Source organism: Pantherophis guttatus, chromosome 3 (assembly GCF_059756535.1).
Source record: "Pantherophis guttatus breed Tessera chromosome 3, ASM5975653v1, whole genome shotgun sequence".
NCBI classification, from domain to species: Eukaryota; Metazoa; Chordata; class Lepidosauria; order Squamata; family Colubridae; genus Pantherophis; species Pantherophis guttatus.
Window position 1 is genome coordinate 203,489,205 of NC_142065.1, and position 18,382 is coordinate 203,507,586.

General features: G+C 40.6%; 1 protein-coding gene across 6 annotated transcripts in view; it reads right to left on the reverse strand.

Annotated features, from left to right (window-relative positions):
• Positions 1-278: 278 nt before the first annotated feature.
• ASAP1 (ArfGAP with SH3 domain, ankyrin repeat and PH domain 1) overlaps positions 279-18,382 on the reverse strand; it is a 194,109-nt gene continuing 176,005 nt past the window's right edge. For all 6 annotated transcript variants that reach the window (XM_060681834.2, XM_087890894.1, XM_060681835.2 and 3 more), the window contains 5 exons: positions 15,198-15,264; positions 11,896-11,954; positions 9,449-9,900; positions 4,918-5,040; positions 279-3,387 (listed from right to left, as the gene is read on the reverse strand). In XM_060681834.2, the coding sequence (XP_060537817.1) occupies positions 3,313-3,387; positions 4,918-5,040; positions 9,449-9,900; positions 11,896-11,954; positions 15,198-15,264 (776 nt within the window). In that variant the 3' untranslated portion in view covers positions 279-3,312. The remainder of the gene's footprint in view (positions 3,388-4,917; positions 5,041-9,448; positions 9,901-11,895; positions 11,955-15,197; positions 15,265-18,382) is intronic.

Here is an 18,382-nt window from a genome sequence, read left to right on the forward strand (position 1 = left end):
GGCCAGCAAATGGTGGGATCACCCGACAGGGAGCCACAGCAGAGGGCCCAAAGAGCTGCATGCGGCTCCGGAGCTGCAGGTTGCTGACACCCAGTATAGGATCTCCTGCTTGAGCAAGGGGTTGGACTAGAAGACCTCCAAAGTCCCTTCCGACGTTTGTTATTCTGTTATTTGTACTCGGAAGCCCCATGCAGACGTATTCTATTGTGACTTAATTCCTATCTATTTCTGACCGCAGAAAGATCCGGTTGATAAAAAGGCCATTGAGAGGTCTGGAATCAACGGAATACATTTATTTAAAAGCAATTTTAAATATTAAAAAAGTAGAAATTAACACATACAGTACTCAAACGGTCACATTAAACACATAAAGGAAACAAGTGTACTGATGGAGGAGGAGTGTAACATTCAAGGGAGATTTCAGTATCATCTAGAGCAGAGGCCTCCAACCTTGGCAACTTGAAGTCTGCGGACTTCAACTCCCAGAATTCCCCAGCCAGCTTTGCTTTGCTGGATGGGGAATTCTGGGAATTGAAGTCCGCCAGGCTTCAAGTTGCCAAGGTTGGAGACTCCTGATCTAGAGTACAATAAGATTTTTTTTTTTCTTCTACAGGTGGTTGCAGTATGTCATAAAAAAATAAATAGCAATTGCTGTTCAACAGTAAGATAACACATCATTTTCCAGAACATACTTCCCTCCCTGGGGGAAAAAAAAAGACCAAAACAAAACTCAAAAAGCAAGCAAGCTTTCCAAATATATCATGAAATGTACAAAATTGCAGATAAGTGGCCCTAGAGTTTAAATAGAACCTTGTACTTAAAACTCAGCCTTATATATATCATACATTGCATCTTAATTATCCTATATGGATTCTAAATCAAAGAAGTCAGCTCTTGGGTTCCGGATGGAACTCAAATTTTATTTTAAAAAATCCATATGCTACTTCAAAAAGCTTACAAAATAATAGACATTTGACTCTACATCATTTTACACATCTTTATAGGTTTGCTTTTATCTTCTTTTTTTTTAAACATGGATTTTGAGTTTATTTTAAAAGACAATTGAGAAAGTGGATGAGTTTTCCCCTTTAATGGACTGGAAGGACATTTAACGAGCAATATGGAGTGCTAACTTGTTCTTGTTCCAGCGTTTGTATAAACAGCATTAAGTTTATTAAACTTAATTTAATTTACTTTATTAAAAACACTGACATTAGCAAGCAGGCTCACTCATTCATCTGATACCTTTGAACAAAAAACGTCCGTGACCTGGAAGAAGCAATGCTTTGAAAAGCCACTTTCCAATAAGAGCTAAATAATTGCTTTGCTTTCTTTTATGTTGAGTTCTTAAACTGATTGTGGTTTTTTTTTTGCATGTTAACCACTCAAATAAACATTGTTTTAAAAAATAAATAAATAAGCCCATATGGCTTTGGCTATGGATGATTTGTAAAACTCTTACTTAATGTTTATTTGATTTAACGTGCAATTAATTGGAGCTCATGCTTGGAGTGAAATGCATTGTTTTGAGATGGAATTTCAACAGACTGCTCTGGAGGAAATGAAACTTGGTCTTTTGGCAAAATAGCTTTTTTTTTAACCAGTTTCTGCCCAGTGAAATGGCAAAATGTGATACGACACACTAGCTCTACCCATTTCTCCCTCCCAAAAGCCATATTTATCTGTTCTGAAAATGTTTAGGCAGAAGTCCTTTGGCCCAGCAATTCTCTGCTGTTTATCAGACATCTTTTGTAGGCTTCCATGCAAATTTGTAAAAATCATCATCGTCATAATAATGTACTGTTGCTTTAAGGGATCAGCTCCTTAAATTGCAAGGAGTGGCACTTTTCTTTCAGGGTCTTGCAGAAATCTCAGAGACAACCTGATTGTGTAGCAGAGAGGTGTGGCCGTTGCGCAAAAGCCCAAAGCCTTCTCCCAAATTGTGTTTGAAGCATGCACAATTTTAACAAATATGTAGCTAAAAGGAATATGTCCTTACTACCTTGATTAGAAAAAAAAACCCGAATGAATTGAAGCTGCAGTCATGATATTTTAGCAGTCTAATAATCACATGTCCAAACAGGTCCTCCCTATATTATTATTATTATTAAACTTTGTGGCGGCCAGACTCTTGGCATTCTTCAATTCAGGGAAGAAAACTACTTCCAGATGTTCTCGTGGCTTCTCTTCACAGCTGCTATTTTTCAGGAAAGGGTATTTTTTTTTAAAAAAATTGTTTCGCTAATGATTTTGATTTCTCCAGGCAGTAATACGAGAACGATACTGTGACTCGAATACGGTATGGCTTCGGTGGAAGGAAGGTTTGAAATCTCCCCATAGCTTAATGAACCAATTAGCTCGCCAGCTAAAACTCCGATCAGCTGATATTTCGATCGGGGTGGTAAAAGAGATCACTCCCCGAAGCTGCCCTACTTGAAACCGAAGAGACAAAAGCTGACAAAGCTTGTTTGCCTGAACAGAGACTATAAGCAGAGATATGAAGAAGCCATGCATGCAGGAATGTACTTTTATACGGAGACCCTGAAAAAAAAAACCTACAGCCAGGAATCTTGCGTTGGTTTCCTTTGCGAGACGGAATAATTTTTTATTGAAGACTTTTGAGATGGAGCCCAGTGAGGTAAAAGACCAAAGTTACAGAATACAAACATGAACAGTTGGCTTATGCACCGTAAAAATCCTACCGGTTGTACCTGTAGCATTAGTGCATATTTCCGTTCGTTGGATGGATACATCGGAGACACACACATACACATATATATATATATTTCTAAATGAATACCAAGGAAAGGGGATTTCACAAGCTGTCCACGGTGCAGGTGGGGTAGCCATCAACGGACATCAGCCGTTCCTTTGGTGGGGGAAGAGAAAGGCTGCTAGCTATCTACTTCCGAGAATACTGATGTATTATTAGGGATGGTAAATTCTGTACAGCTGAATGGGAGTGAACGGGACTAACGGTTTATTTAGAAAGCTGGCAGTTCATACACACAGACAATTTTTTTTTTTAAGTGCTTGATGCCAAGAATGGCTTGAGCAACCCAATAAGGCATGCCAGCTCCGACAATGACCATAATACTGGCAATGGCAAAGGAACACCTTCTATATACAATTACAGGTATGACGAGCCCTTCGTACGGGCAGGACCGATTTCTCGTTAACAGCAGTTATATATATATACATCAATATCCACAATTATGCACAGAATTGCAGGGATGCAGCAGCTGTCTTGCTTCGTGCTTAAAGCCTGACTTTGCAGGAATGATGTGCAATGCTCAAAATTTCTGGCTGGAGTTAGTCTGATAAAATGTGGACGAAGGAGACGGGGAAGACCCCTTTCCGTTCCGGCTTTCCTTCGATGTGGCCGATCTGCAAATAAAGAACCGAGGGTGTGAGGCATAATTTGGCAGGAGGCACTCTTGCAAGGAGGAAGTGTTGGAGAGGCGTCCGCCGTTGTGTATAGGTAGTCCTCGACTTATGACCACAATTCAGCCCAACATTTCTGTTGCTAAGCGAGAACAAGTTTGTCAAGTGGATTTTGCCCCGTTGTACAATCTGTCTTGCCACAGCTGTTCAGGAATTTACAAGGTCTGGCAAACATAAAGATTACAAATTGTATGGATAATGGGTGCCCCAAAGGGCCTGGTGGCTCAGCAGACTGATAGCATTGTGATTAACACCAGCTGTCTGCAATTACTGTAAGTTCGAATCTTACCAGGCTCAAGATTACTCAGCCTTCCATCCTTTCTAAGGTAGGTAAATTGAGGACCCAGTTTGTGGGGGCAATAAGCTGACTTTGTATAAATACACAGAAGTATGAAGGCTATTGCTTAATGCATTGTAAGCCGCCCTGAGTCTCTGGAGAAGGGCGGCATATAAATCAATTAAAAAAAAAAAGGTGCTTTTTCTGGAGGCAACTGGATTTTCTTTCTTTTTTCTTTGAAGACGTTTCGCTTCTCATCCAAGAAGCTTCTGATCATTTCTGTCTTCAAGGGATATAAATCTTTCCATTCCTCACCATCCAGCCAGAGCTGAAGAAGCTTCTTGGATGAGAAGCAAAATGTCTTTTTTTTTTTTTTTTTAAATTTGATTTATATGCCGCCCTTCTCCGGAGACTCAGGGCGGCTTACAATGCGTTAAGCAATAGCCTTCATTCTTTTGTATATATTTATACAAAGTCAGCTTATTGCCCCCACAAACTGGGTCCTCATTTAACCTACCTTAGAAAGGATAGAAGGCTGAGTCGACCTTGAGCCTGGTAAGATTCGAACCTGCAGAAATTGCAGGCAGCTGTGTTAATAACAGGGTGCATTAAACCACTGTACTACCAAGTCTTCAAAGAAAACCAAGAAAGTCCAGTTGCCTCTTGAAAAAAAACTACCTTTGAGACAACTATGACCTGGATGACTCAGAATCTCCACAGATATTGATAATGGGGTTCATGTCAAATTTCCAGGGCCCCTGTAAACCCTAGGTTTCTTTTTCCAGATGCAATAATGTAAAACAGCCTATGACAGTTGTATGAGGCCTTGTACTTAACAACACCACAGTATCCGTGTGGTCTTGCGATTCTCATTTTTTACCTCCCCTGACAGCTTTCTACAATTAAGTCAATAGGAAAACAGGCATGAGGTAAAAAAAAAAAAATGGCAATCACGTGACATCCTCCCTTAATGACCCACTGTGGTTTATTTAATGACATCAGCCAAAAGTGCCGGAATTCCCATCGCTGGGCAGTGTGATCATGTGATGTTGCACTTTATGACTATGTCCCTTAGCGATGGAAACTCCAGTCTCAATTATTGCTGTTTAATGAGGACCATCTAGTATACTGTTATGTATTATATCCTCAAAAGTTTGTTTTATTTAACTGTTAAAAGTAGAAAAAAAAATACTTACCCACCACTCTTGATCCTCCTCTCCTGTTACGATTATAATTTCACCTTCCACAAATGTAAGCTCATCGTCGTTATCAGCTTGGCAATCGTAGATTGTCTTCACCCTCCTGACTTTATTCTTTCCCTGAATAACAAAAATAAACAGGTGCCATTTTAGCTAAGGCAGAACAAAAATTGTTATCCGAATAGAATAGAATAGAATAGAATAGAATAGAACAGAACAGAACAGAACAGAACAGAACAGAATAGAATTCTTTATTCGCCAAGTGTGATTGGACACACAAGGAATTTGTCTTGGTGCATATGCTCTCAGGTGTACATAAAAGATACATTCGTCAAGAATCATAAGGTACAACACTTAATGATAGTCATAGGGAAATAGTGAATATAAATCTTAAGGATACCAGCAACAAGGTTACAGTCATACACTCATAAGTGGGAGGAGATGGGTGATAGGAACTATGAGAAGATTAATAGTAGTGCATAGTTTGACAGTGTTGAGGGAATTATTTGTTTAGCAGAATGATGGCGTTCGGGAAAAAACTCTTCTTGTGTCTAGTTGTTTTGGTGTGTAGTGCTCTATAGTGTCATTTTGAGGGTAGGAGTTGAAACAGTTTATGTCCAGGATGTGAGGGGTCTGTAGATATTTACACAGCCCTCTTTTTGACTCGTGCAGTATACAGGTCCTCAATGGAACGCAGGTTGGTAGCAATTGTTTTTTCTGCAGTTCTAATTATCCTCTGAAGTCTGTGTCTGTCTTGTTGGGTTGCAGAACCAAATCAGACAGTTATAGAGGTGCAGATGACAGACTCAATGTTTCCTCTGTAGAACTGGATCAGCAGCTCCTTGGGCAGTTTGAGCTTCCTGAGTTGGCGCAGGAAGAACATTCTTTGTTGTCCTTTTTTGATGACGTTTTTGATGTTAGGTGTCCATTTTAGGTCTTGAGATATGGAAGAACCTAGAAATTTGAAGGTCTCTACTGTTGATACTGGGTTGACTAGTATTGTAAGAGGTGGTAGTATGGGAGGGTTTCTCCTAAAGTCTACCACCATTTCTACGGTTTTGAGTGTGTTCAGTTCCAGATTGTTCTGGTCGCACCACGAGGCTAGTTGTTCAACCTCCCGTCTGTATGCGGATTCATCGTTGTCTCGAATGAGACCAATCAATGTTGTGTCATCTGCGAACTTCAGTAGTTTAACAGATGGATCGTTTGAGATGTAGTCATTGGTATACAGAGAGAAGAGAAATGGAGAGAGCACACAGCCTTGGGGGGACCCCTGTGCTAATTGTACAGGTATCTGATGAGATTCTGCTTAGCTTCACCTGCTGCTTCCTTTCTGTTAGAAAGCTTATGATCCACTTACAGGTGTGTTCAGGTACCGCTAGCTGGTTTAGCTTAGTTAGAAGAGTGTCTGGAATGATGGTATTGAATGCTGAACTAAAGTCTACAAAGAGGACCCTTGCGAAAGGCCTTTGGAGATTCAAGATGTTGTAGGATGTAGTGCAGAGCCATATTAAAAGCATCATCTGTTGATCTATTTGCTCGGTATGCAAATTGCATGGGGTCTAACACCGGATCCGTGATGGTTTTCAATGGGAGAGCACTAGCCTTTCAAAGGTTTTCATACCTACAGATGTTAGAGCAACTGGTCTGTAGTTATTCAGTTCCTTGAATGTGGGCTTCTTCGGCACTGGGATGATAGTAGAGCGTTTGAAGCAAGAAGGAACATAGCACATCTCTAGCGATTTAGGTTGCTAATTGTAAGCAGAATGGGACACTCTATCATAGCCAACTCGCCACGGCCAATGAACCACAGGATAACTCACTGTAGGACAATTTAACAATTCTATTTGATTATTTAAAATAAATAAAAGCATATTTTAAGTTTTGCCATTCACATTTCATTCTGTCCCTCCTTTTACATCCTTTCTTTAATGATTCTATTTCTATTTCTATTCCATTTCCGCAATATCAGTTGACTCTTGTCTTGCAGCGAGTTGGCCCACAGCGAGTTGGCCATGAGGAATTAACAGATGAACAGAGTTGGAAGCGATCTTGTAGGTCATCTAGTCCAACTCCTCTGTCCAAGCAGGAGATCCTACACCATTTCTGACAAGTGGCAGTCCAGTCTTTTCTTGAAAGCTTCCAGTCATGAAGCTCCCACAACTTCTGAAGGCAACGTCTGTTCCATTGGTTGATTGTTCTGTCAGGAAAAATTCTCCTTATTTCCAGGTTGAATCTCTCCTTGGTCAGTTTCCATCCATTATTCCTTGTCTGGCCTGCAGGTGCTTTGGAAAATAGCTTGACCCCCTCCCTCCTCTCTGTGGCAGCCCCTCAAATATTGGAATACTGCTATCATGTTTCCCCTCGTCCTTCTCTTCACCAGACTAGCCATGCCCAGTTCCTGCAACTGTTCATCGTATGTTTTAGCCTCCAATCTCCTAATCATATTGGTTGTTCTTCTCTGCACTCTATTTCTAGAGTCCCAACATTTTTTTTATAGTGTGGTGACCAAAACTGGACTTGTCATAGATCCAATTGTAAGACTAATGAGCCTATTCAGATGCAGTCAGAAAATCTAGGGCAGGTTTCTATGCCACAGAGATGAGGCTGGTCCTCTTGTGAGTAGGGAGTTGGCAAAATCTTTCCACTTGATGATGTAATTGTCTCTTTCGGAACAGGGATAATGCATAACAATCCTTGCCTTTCTGATCATCTAGAAACCTAAAGATTTCTTGCTCTCAAAGCCATCACATTTTATAGGTATAATTTATCACATAGTGAAGGTGTATTTCTGAAACACTGAATTCACACAGATGCCAATAAATGCGTTAAACCAATTAAACATACCTGTGCTTGGAGATATACAAATCTGGAGAATAATTAGTCCTGCTAAGCATCTGTTTGCCTATTTGTTTTAGGATTAAAGCTAGTCCTCACCTTATGACCATAATGGTTCTGTTACTAAGTGAGACAGTTGTTAAGTGAGTTTTGCCCCATTTTACGACCTATCTTGTCATGGTTGTTAAGTGAATCACTGCAGCAGTTAAAGTAACAGGGTTGTTAAGTGAAACTTGGTTTTCCCGGTTTGTCAGAAGGTCACAAAAGGAGATCACATGACCCCGGGACACTACGACCGTCATAAATATGAGCCAGTTGCCAAGTGTCTGAATTTTAATCACTTGACCATGGGGAATGCTACAATGGTTGTTAAGTGTGAAAAACGGTCGTGTCACTTTTTTTCAGTGCTGTTGTAACTTCTAATGGTTACTAAATGAATGGTTGTAAGTCAAGGACTAGCTGTACGGCACCATCAAAGCTGACCCCAGCCAGAGGATAGAATAGTGATGGCAAACCAGTTCGACACTGAGTGCTGAAAAGACAGCCTGCGCGTGTGCGCGCAGCACCGAATGCCGAAAAGGGAGTGCATGTCTGGCCCGCGACCAGGAAGAGGAGCTGCCCAGGGAGCATGCACGCACCAGAAAATGTACCTCTGGTTTACGGCACATGCATGCGTGCTGGCCAGCAAGTCTTCCGATTACTGCCGCGCGGCGTCAGCTGACCGGCACGCATGCTCACACTGGAAAACAGAAGACCTGTTGTGACCCAGGCCCAAGTAGGTATTATCAGACACAATCAGTTCGAAACAAACAGATTTTATTAGAACAGCTGAGAATTAACTCATTCTCAGCGTAGTCCAAGCTAATTCAAACCAAATTCTTCATAACACAGTGCTTCGGCCTTATCACCAACCTTGGTCTACTTTGGCAACCTGCCAAAGGCTTTTCTTGGCAAAAGTTCAGAAGCAGAAGACGCCGACAAGAAATAAATGCAGCAAACAAGAAACAAATCTTTCAACGTTGTTTTCCGACAAAGAGCCCAAGAGCCATTGCTGGTCTTTTAAGCCTTATGGGAGGGGCCAATCATCTCTTGGCCTTACTCCCGAGTTGTCCTTTTTGCTTTAGCTGCTCTTGCCTTCTGGCAGCTCTTCTCATGCATGCACTAGGAACAGGCCCCTCCTGTTCCTCTGCCTCTCTGATATCTGACTCTGAAGGCTCTGGAATCCGCGCATTGCTCCCAGATAGCCCTGGCTCCATCTCTGCCTCCGACACAGAGCCCTCATCCGGGCCTTCCCCTGACTCCAGGACTGGCCCATTGTCCTCCCCAGCCTCCTCACTGTCCAACTCCACTGCCAGGTCTGCAGGCTGCTGGCGGACCACAACAAGACCAGCTCTTCTGGTTTCCAGCACTCCCGCACACACAAGGGCCAGCCGATCATCGCGTGCACATGCATGCCAGAAACCCGGAAGAGGAACGGGTAACGCTGCGTGTGCCAGGCAACATGGCTCCGCGTGCCACTTTGGGCACACATGCCAATACGGGTATAGAGCAATTCACAGAAGTAGTGCAATAATAAAAGACAAAGAGAGACCTAACCCACAGAATCATTAAGAGTTAGACATGACTGAATTGACATCATCATCATCACTGCATGGTCCACAACATCGAAAGCAGAAGCTATTCTACCTACCATGTTTATTTTTCTAGGAAGTGGCACAGGGGTTTCAGCTGATCCGGGGGTCGTATCTCCAGAGTCTTCAGATGCTTGTTTCTGGACAATCTCTTTCGATTGTATCTTTGGGGAAAGATCCATATTGGGTGATTTCTGATTGGCCTCGGGAGGCTGAGATCTGGGGGATAGCTCCCCACCAGGAGATTTTGCCAACGTTTCTCCTAGTTGTGGCTTTGGAGGGAGATCCTTCATTTGCGGTTTCGGAGGTAAGTCGGCTAGTTGGGGTTTGGGGGGCAGGTCCCCCAGTTGGGGTTTGGGGGGTAATTCTCCTGGTTTGGGGGCTAAATCTGCAGGCTGGGGCTTCTGGGGCAGATCGATACAAAGAGAAGCCGACTTTTGAAAGATTTCCGAGTGGTGGCTGGATTTGTCTAGTGAAGGAAGGTGAATCGTTTCTATTTTTCGTAATGCCACTGAAACAGAAAGCAAAAAAACGATGTGAGAATTTCAGATGAAACCTTTCTCGTTTCCTTCCCGCTTTCGTTAAAACAAATCCCACCTGTCTCCAATGCAATTTTATGACTGCCACCTTATTGAGCAGAATATATTGATTTATATTGGGACCGCTGACAGCAGAAGAAGAAATGGTAAGCATGCAATCTCAAAAGCCCAAATGTAATATATACGGGGAGGAGGGGTAAGAGAAGGAACACCTGTGGTTCTTTTGTTTATCCTTTCTTCTTTCTACAGCACAATGTTTTATTTATTAATTTTTTCTTGCAAAGATATATAAAAAGAGAGAAATGTCTATTGTTTTTTTTTTTTAATTTGATTTATATGCTGCCCTTCTCCGGAGACTCAGGCCGTCTTACAATGTGTTAAGCAATAGCCTTCATACTTTTGTATATTTATACAAAGTCAGCTTATTGCCCCCACAAACTGGGTCCTCATTTAACCTACCTTAGAAAGGATGGAAGGCTGAGTCAACCTTGAACCTGGTGAGATTCGAACTTGCAATAATTGCAGACAGCTGGTGTTAATCACAATGCTTTCAGTCTGCTGAGCCACCAGGCCAGGTTCTTTTGTTTATCCTTTCTTTTTTTTACAGCACAATGTTTTATTTTTTATTTTTCTTGCAAAGGTATATAAAAAGAGAGAAATGTCTATGGAGATTCTCAATCATCCAGGTCGTGGTTGTCCCAAAGGTGTTTTTATTTCCAAAAGGCAAATGGACTTTCTTGGTAGTTTTTTTTTTTCTTTTCTTTGAAAACATTTTGCTTTCTCATCCAAGAAGCTTCTTAGAAACCGAAGAAACTTCTTGGACGAGGAAGCAAAACATTTTCAGAGGAAGAAAAGAAAGAAAATTGCAGTTGCCTTTTGGAAAAGCGTCTCTGGGAAGAAGAGAGGAAGGATTACTTCAAACCACAAAATCTTACCAACCAAAAACTATGGAAGGTTAAAAAAAGGGAGGGCGGTTAAAAAGAAGATTTCAAAATGGATCTTTAGCAGTCGCCCTTAAATTAAGCCTTAGTCGCATGAAACTTTTAGTCTCTTAACTGAGAGAATTTAAAGAGAGGATGTAAAGAGAATTTAAGGCAAAATTCTACTAGTTGCATTCCTACCCACTGGCTCTTAAAATAGTTGAATTATTGGAGAGCAGATTGCAAGATAGTTTTATTCAGGGGTGGGATCCAAAAATTTTAGCAACCGGTTCTCTGCCTAGTTGCTGGGTGGGCGTGGCCATGGTGGGTGTGGCCAACTCGGCCTCCTGCACCACAGGGAGGAGTGGGGGGGGGCTTTTTGCCCTCCCCAAGCTCCAGAGGTTTTTCTCAAGCCTCCAGGAGGGCGAAAACGACCTCCCCTGGGCACCAGAGGCCGGAAACAGATCTGTTTCCAGACTTCCGGAAGGCCTGTTTTTCGTCTTCCCAGAGCCTCTGTGCAGGCGCTGCACTTACCTGGCATCCAAAATGGGCTGCGTGGAGACTCCTGGGAGGGGGAGGGCAGGGTGGGGTGGGTGGGGCCAGCCAGTCCTTGCAACTACCGGTTTGGCGAACCAGATGTAAAATTAGCATCCGGTTCACTTGAACCAGTCCGAACCGGCTGAATCCCACCCCTGGTTTTATTTCAAACTATCTTTCAGTGCAATTCTACGCCTCTCTCTCTCTCCCTCCCTCCCTCTCAAAGGCAGACTTTATAGGTCTCCTACATTCATTCACTATCCTACCTTAGATTGTCGAGGGCTTTTTTTTTTTAATGAAAACCATTCAGCATAATACATGCTCAAACAAAATCCCCCTTGAGTCAACTTCAATAGTTCTTAATAATGAGGTTCTTTCATGGTATTCCCGCCTCCCCCCCCCCCCCACCAGGTTCTCATTGAACTTATAGCCCTGGGATATTCTTGCAGTTTCCCATTCCAAGACTAACCTTGTCTGACCCTGCTTAGCTTGTTTCGTGATCAGCCTTACCTTTTTGAGGTAGTTTGGGAAGCACTCTTGGGCCCAGGGCAGTCTTAGCAGTCCCGGTGCTGATGAAGAAATACACAAGGGGTTAAATTCAATCATCATCATCATCATCATCATCATCATCATCATCATCATCATCATCATCAATACCCAAAGGGCTACCCTGCTATTTAGAAATTCTAAATTTACCAGACTTGAACATTTTGACTCTACAAAAAAACACCTTACTCGGAACAGCTTACATCCTCTGACGATACCTTAACAGTTCCTAGGTCCTTGGTTAGGACTCGAGCTGCTGAACTATTAACCAGCCTCAAAGGCTGTGAATCTCACTAAAGATTAACTACTACTACTACTACTACTACTACTACTACTACTACTACTACTACTACTAATAATAATAATAATAATAATAATATGCATTCACATATTCATTTAATATGTGAATGCAGCAAAGTTGCACAAACTGATTACAAAGCTAGACACAACCGAGTTGTTAAATTAGTCCACTGGTCATTATGTAAAAAATACGACTTTCCTGTATCCAAAAAGTCATGGGAACATAAAGTGGAAAAAGTTATAGACAATGAGAAGGTGAAGATCTTGTGGGATTTCGAATACAGATGGATCGTCACTTGGAACACAACACGCCAGATATCACAGTTGTCGAAAGCCGAAACGTACAATTTATTGACATCGCGGTACCAGGAGATGCCAGAGTCAAAGAAAAAGAACTGGAAAAAATCACAAAATATTGCGACCTGGCCATCGAAACTACACTGCTATGGATGAAACATGTAACAATGATACCCATTGTCATCGGGGCACTTGGTACCATGTCCAAGAATTATATAATATACATCAGCAAATTGCAGCTTCCTGCAATAACACCAGCGGAACGGCAAAAAACTGCGCTACTTGGAACATTGTACATCTTAAGAAGGTACTTGGTTGATACCTAGGATGCTGGCAGCAACCCGTATCAACCTAAATTAGCACCAGTCAATGGTATTTGTGATGCCTTTTTGAATGTTCAGTTGACTTAGTTTCATATTTAATGAATAAAGATAATAATAATAACAACAATAATCCAGCATGGTTATCTCGTTTGCTGTGTATACTGTCATTTTTGTGTATATAATAATAATTATTATTATTTTTAAAAAGCCATTAAAATATATTTTAATGTAAGCATGTGTATTAATAGTAGAATTACACGGCTTGGATGATTGGAAATAACATGAATAGATTTATTCTATATGTTTAAATGATTGTTGATTGGTACTAGAAGTGCACATTGAAACACTGAACAGGTTCTGTCAAGTTCGCCTGATTCGCCAGTTGCGGCCCTTTCTTAATCGGGATTCCCTGCGCACAGCCACTCATGCCCTCGTCACCTCTTGCCTGGACTACTGCAACGCTCTCTACATGAGGCTCCCCTTGAAGAGCACCCGGAGGCTCCAACTGGTCCAGAATGCGGCCGTGCGGGTAGTCACGGGACCAGCATGGCGCTCCCATACAACACCTCTCCTGCGTGAGCTGCACTGGCTTCCAGTGGTCTTCCGGGTGCGCTTCAAGGTTTTGGTTATCACCTTTAAAGCGCTCCATGGCATAGGACCTAGTTATCTTCGAGACCACCTGCTGCTACCGACGGCCTCCCATCGACCTGTGAACTCCCACAGAGAGGGCCTCCTCGGGGTGCCATCAGCCAAACAATGTAGGCTGGTGACCCCCCAGGGGGAGGGCCTTCTCTGTGGGGGCACCTACTCTCTGGAATCAGCTGCCCCCAGAGATAAGGAGAATCCAAGACCTCGGTGCCTTCCGCCGTGCCCTTAAAACCTTCTTTTTCCAGCAAGCCGGGCTGGCCTAACACTTTTTAAAATGTTTTTAATTGTTTGTTATTGTTTTTAATCATGGGGCCAAATTTATATATATCTTTTTAATTGTATTTTAATGTTTGTAGTTTATGCTTTTACTTGGCTGTTCACCGCCCTGAGTCCTCAGGGAGAAGGGCCATATACAAATTTAAAAATAAATAAATAAATAAATAAAAATGAAAGAATGAAGGATGAAACTTTAATATAAATAGATGTGAAGAGCTAAATAAGGGAAATATGAATAACAAAGCAGGTGAAAGATGGAAGGTAGAAAAGAAAACGTCTTTGAATATTACGGTGACATGGAAAAACAAAGTTAAAATAGAGATAAAAATAAGAGGGGAATAATATTGTATTTCCCTAAAAATAAGACCCTGTCTTATATTTTTTTGAAACCCGAATTAAGAACTTGGCCTTATTTTCAGGGAGGTCTTACTATTTTGGGGCACGTGGAGCAAGATGGGGCTCCTCTTGCCATCTTACCTGATTTCCAGCTCTGCGTTTAAATATTTTCAGGGAGGGCTTATTATCAGGGGATGTCTTATTTTCGGGGAAACAGGGTAGTACATATATATTATTAGGTATGTTTAAACAATATGAAACAATGAAATGTAATAACTATGAGTAATAATACCATAATTGTATTAAAATGTATGATACCCAGGTATCACACTAATCACGCATTGATATATATAAATAATATAAAATAAAAAACTTGAAATTAAAAAGAATTTTTTTTTAAAAAAAGTCTCATATTTGGAATAGATGCATCCACCAGCATGGCCAAGGTAAACATTTTCAGACTGAAAATCTTAACAGTGTCATTTATTATCATTTTTACCCCGCTTACTAAGCAAACCATGCAGTCTTTAAGGTAATCCAGCTTCTCCAATTGACTTCGCTTGTCGGAAGTCACTTAAGGAAGGTCACAAACTCCGATCGTGAGACCACAAGACACTGCAAACTTTGTAAATGTGGGTTGGTTGCCTGGGGTCCTGATTGCGGTGCGACTGCGGGGATGATGCAGAGTGGTGGGTTTTGGAAATGCTTACCACCGGTTTGCTTTGCGCACTCACACGTCTTCTGCGCATTTGCCCGGCCTCGAAAACCTGGCTAAATAGGGTGTCTTTACGCCCGGGGCAGATGGGCAGCATAAAGATGCCCCCACCCACGGTCGCCACTACTGGTTCGCTCGAATACCGGCTGAATACCACCTTTGATGGTGCAACAATTTAAACCACTTTTTCCAAGTGGAAGTATGAAATGGCTAGAAGAAGCTAAGAAAAAGGGGATAGGAATGCATGGCTGTTGTGTGTTTGTAGGTGTGTATATAAAATCCTTCACAATATGAAAATTGTATCTACTTTTACACAGTCTGTGTGATGACAGTTAAGTATAAAAAGTAACATCAACACATAAATATCTCACCTTGACTGTTGAGACATCCCTTCAAACTTATTTGCCGTTTTGGTGGCTGGTGGACCCAGATCATTACCTAAAAGTAAGAATATTGAACATTAAATATTTTAAATGTAGCAGCTATGACTTTAAATGAATAGAATCTGTAGTAGACGTGGTATAAAGATTTGGATATACATTCTTTTTTTAAAAAATTTAAATTTTTAATTTTCAATTTACATAACAATAAACATTTTTAACAGTACTGTGTCATGTGTCTCTTACAGGTGTTTACATTTATTTCTATACATTTTTGTTTCTCTGTTCTAATCAGTTATACCACTTATCTCACACCTCATAAAATTCTGCTTCTTCCTTGCCTTTCATTTCTAACGTGAGCCTATGCATCTCAGCACATTCTAGTATCTTGTATATAATAATCTCATTGGCTGGTATATTTTCTAGTTTCCAACATTGAGCATAGACAATTCTCACTGTTGTTACTATGTGTAGAATAACGTATTGGAGTTGCTTCTTGATCTTTCGGTTAATCGTTCCTAATAAAAATAATTCAGCTTTGAATTCAATTTTTTCTCCTGTTATCTCCTGCAGCCATCTCCTTATCTATTCCCAATATTTTTTTTTGCTTTGGGGCATTGCCACCACATGGGATAAAATGTTCCATCCATGTGCTTGCATATATATTCTTATCTATAATGATTTAAAGCAAAAGATGCATTGCTTTCCAACACATTATAGGTAGTCCTCAACTTACGACAATTGAACCCAACATTTATGTTGTCAAGTAAGACAGTTTAAGGGAGTTATGGCCCCTTTTTACAACTTTTCTTGTCACAGATGTTAAGTGAATCTGCAGTTGTTAAATTAATAATCCGGTTGTTAAGTGAATCTGGCTTCCCCATAGACTTTGCTTGCCACAAGGTTGCAAAAGGGGGATTACATGACCCTGGGACAATTGCAAATGTCGTAAATATGAACCGTTTGCCAAGTGTCAGAATTTTGATCATGTAACTGTGAGGAGGCTACAACAATCATAAACATTGTTTATACAATTATGTTTGTATACACAAACATAAATGTGAAAGACAGTCATAAGTCACATTTTTTTTTAGTGCCACTGTAATTTGGAACGGTTACTAAAAAAATGGTTGTAAATTGAGGACTATCTGTAATTTGAGACAATAAAAATCAGACTGCTAATGATGAAAGAATATTCAAAATGAAACACTCAATTCAACCTAATTGTATTTCATCTACATCACAGGTGTCAAACTCGTGGCATCACGTTGCCGTTACGTGACTTCCCTTTTTTCCCCTTCGTGGAGCTGAGGTGGATGGGGTCTGCGCATGACACATCTGTCCTGCGGGCTGCCAGTTTGACACTCCAGATCTACATCATTCAACACTGACTGCATCTCAGAGTCTGTCTATCATGTCTCTATCTTTGTATCTCTATCTCTATCATCTATCGTGTTTCCCCAAAAATAAGATTATAAAAAAACATTATATTAATGTTTGCTCCAAAAGACACATTAGGGCTTATTTTCGGGAAAATACAGTAAAATGTGTCTGTCTGGCTGACGATCTTAACTGGGGCTTATTTTTGGGGTAGGGCTTATATTATGAGCATCCTGAAAAATCATGCTAGGGCTTATTTTCCGGTTTGGTCTTATTTTTGGGGAAACACAATATCTATCAATCATCTATCAATCATCTATCTATCTATCTATCTATCTATCTATCTATCTATCTATCTATCTAATCTATCTATCTATCTATCTATCATCTATCTATCTATCTATCCATCTATCATATTTATCTTATCTATCAATTGATCAATCTATATCTCTATTTATTTATTTATTTATTTATTTATCTCTATTTATTTTTCTATCTATTTATTGCATTATCCATCTATCCAACTTTATGCTCCAACACTGGAAGTTTTTAAGTTTTTAAGAAGATGTTGTGTGAAGTGGAGTAGGGTTTCCTGCCTAAGCAGGAGGTTGGACTAGAAGACCTCCAAGATCCCTTCCAAATCTGTTGTTCTGTTCTGTTCTGTTCTGTTCTGTTCTGTTCTGTTCTGTTCTGTTCTGTTCTGTTCTGTTCTGTTCTGTTCTGTTCTGTTCCGTTCCGTTCCGTTCCGTTCCGTTCCGTTCCGTTCCATTCCTATTTCTTTGTCTATCATTATCCATCCATCAATCCATCCACCCATCCACCCAACTATCAAATTTGTCTAGCTATAAAATTTGTTGGCTGCCCATCTTACCATAAGGTAACTCTGGGCATCATACAGTCATAAAAAAAATCTACATTAAAACATAAATTGAAACCAAATATTAAAATTTAAGGACATGTGGGGAAGGCGGGGGTAGAATGGGGGGGAGGTGGGACCTGTTGTTACTCGATCAACCATTTCCACTGTTAAGAATTAAAATTTGACCTCACACTTGCTTTCAACTTTGTCGCAATTTTGTCCAGATACAGAAATCATTGTTTATGTAATGGATGGATAGATATTTTTAAAAAGTATAAGAAACTTCTTTTGTATTTTTCTTTCACTAAGCACTGACTACGTCATGGCACTTTCATATTGTTTTACAAGAACTTGCAATTCAAAGTATTATTAGTTTCTATTGCAGATCTTCAAAAGTCCTGTTTAACAAGGCTGCATAATTACTCAGATTTCAGGGGAAAACACCTACAGAGTGTATGTGGGAATGCATATTGCACCCATTGGCAACTCCTTCAATCAAATATGCCCACTCCTGGGATTCCACAACCCCCAATCATCTTCTATTTACATAAAGTCTTTATTTCTGTTTTACTAGACCAGCTACAAGGAACGCATTCAAACTTTCAGAGAGAAAATGTATTTGATTCTAACTAACACATTTTGAATTGGCTAGGATAGCTAGAACTCCAAAGCAAATGTCCTCTGTGATTGATTTGATCAGTTGATTAATTTATAGGTTGCCCAACTCCATAGACTTGAGTTAGCCTTGGATGTTGTAAATACAAATGGTTTTTGGAGGGCAAATTATCCAGAAGTACTAGAAATGTGCACTACGTTCCCTGCTGATTTAGACTGTCTAAAACTGTAATCCTTTTCTTCATCTAAGCTTCCATAATCTAGAGAGTGAAGAGTAGGAATCAGAATGGGGAGATCTCAAGAAGTTCAGACCAGTCAAAAT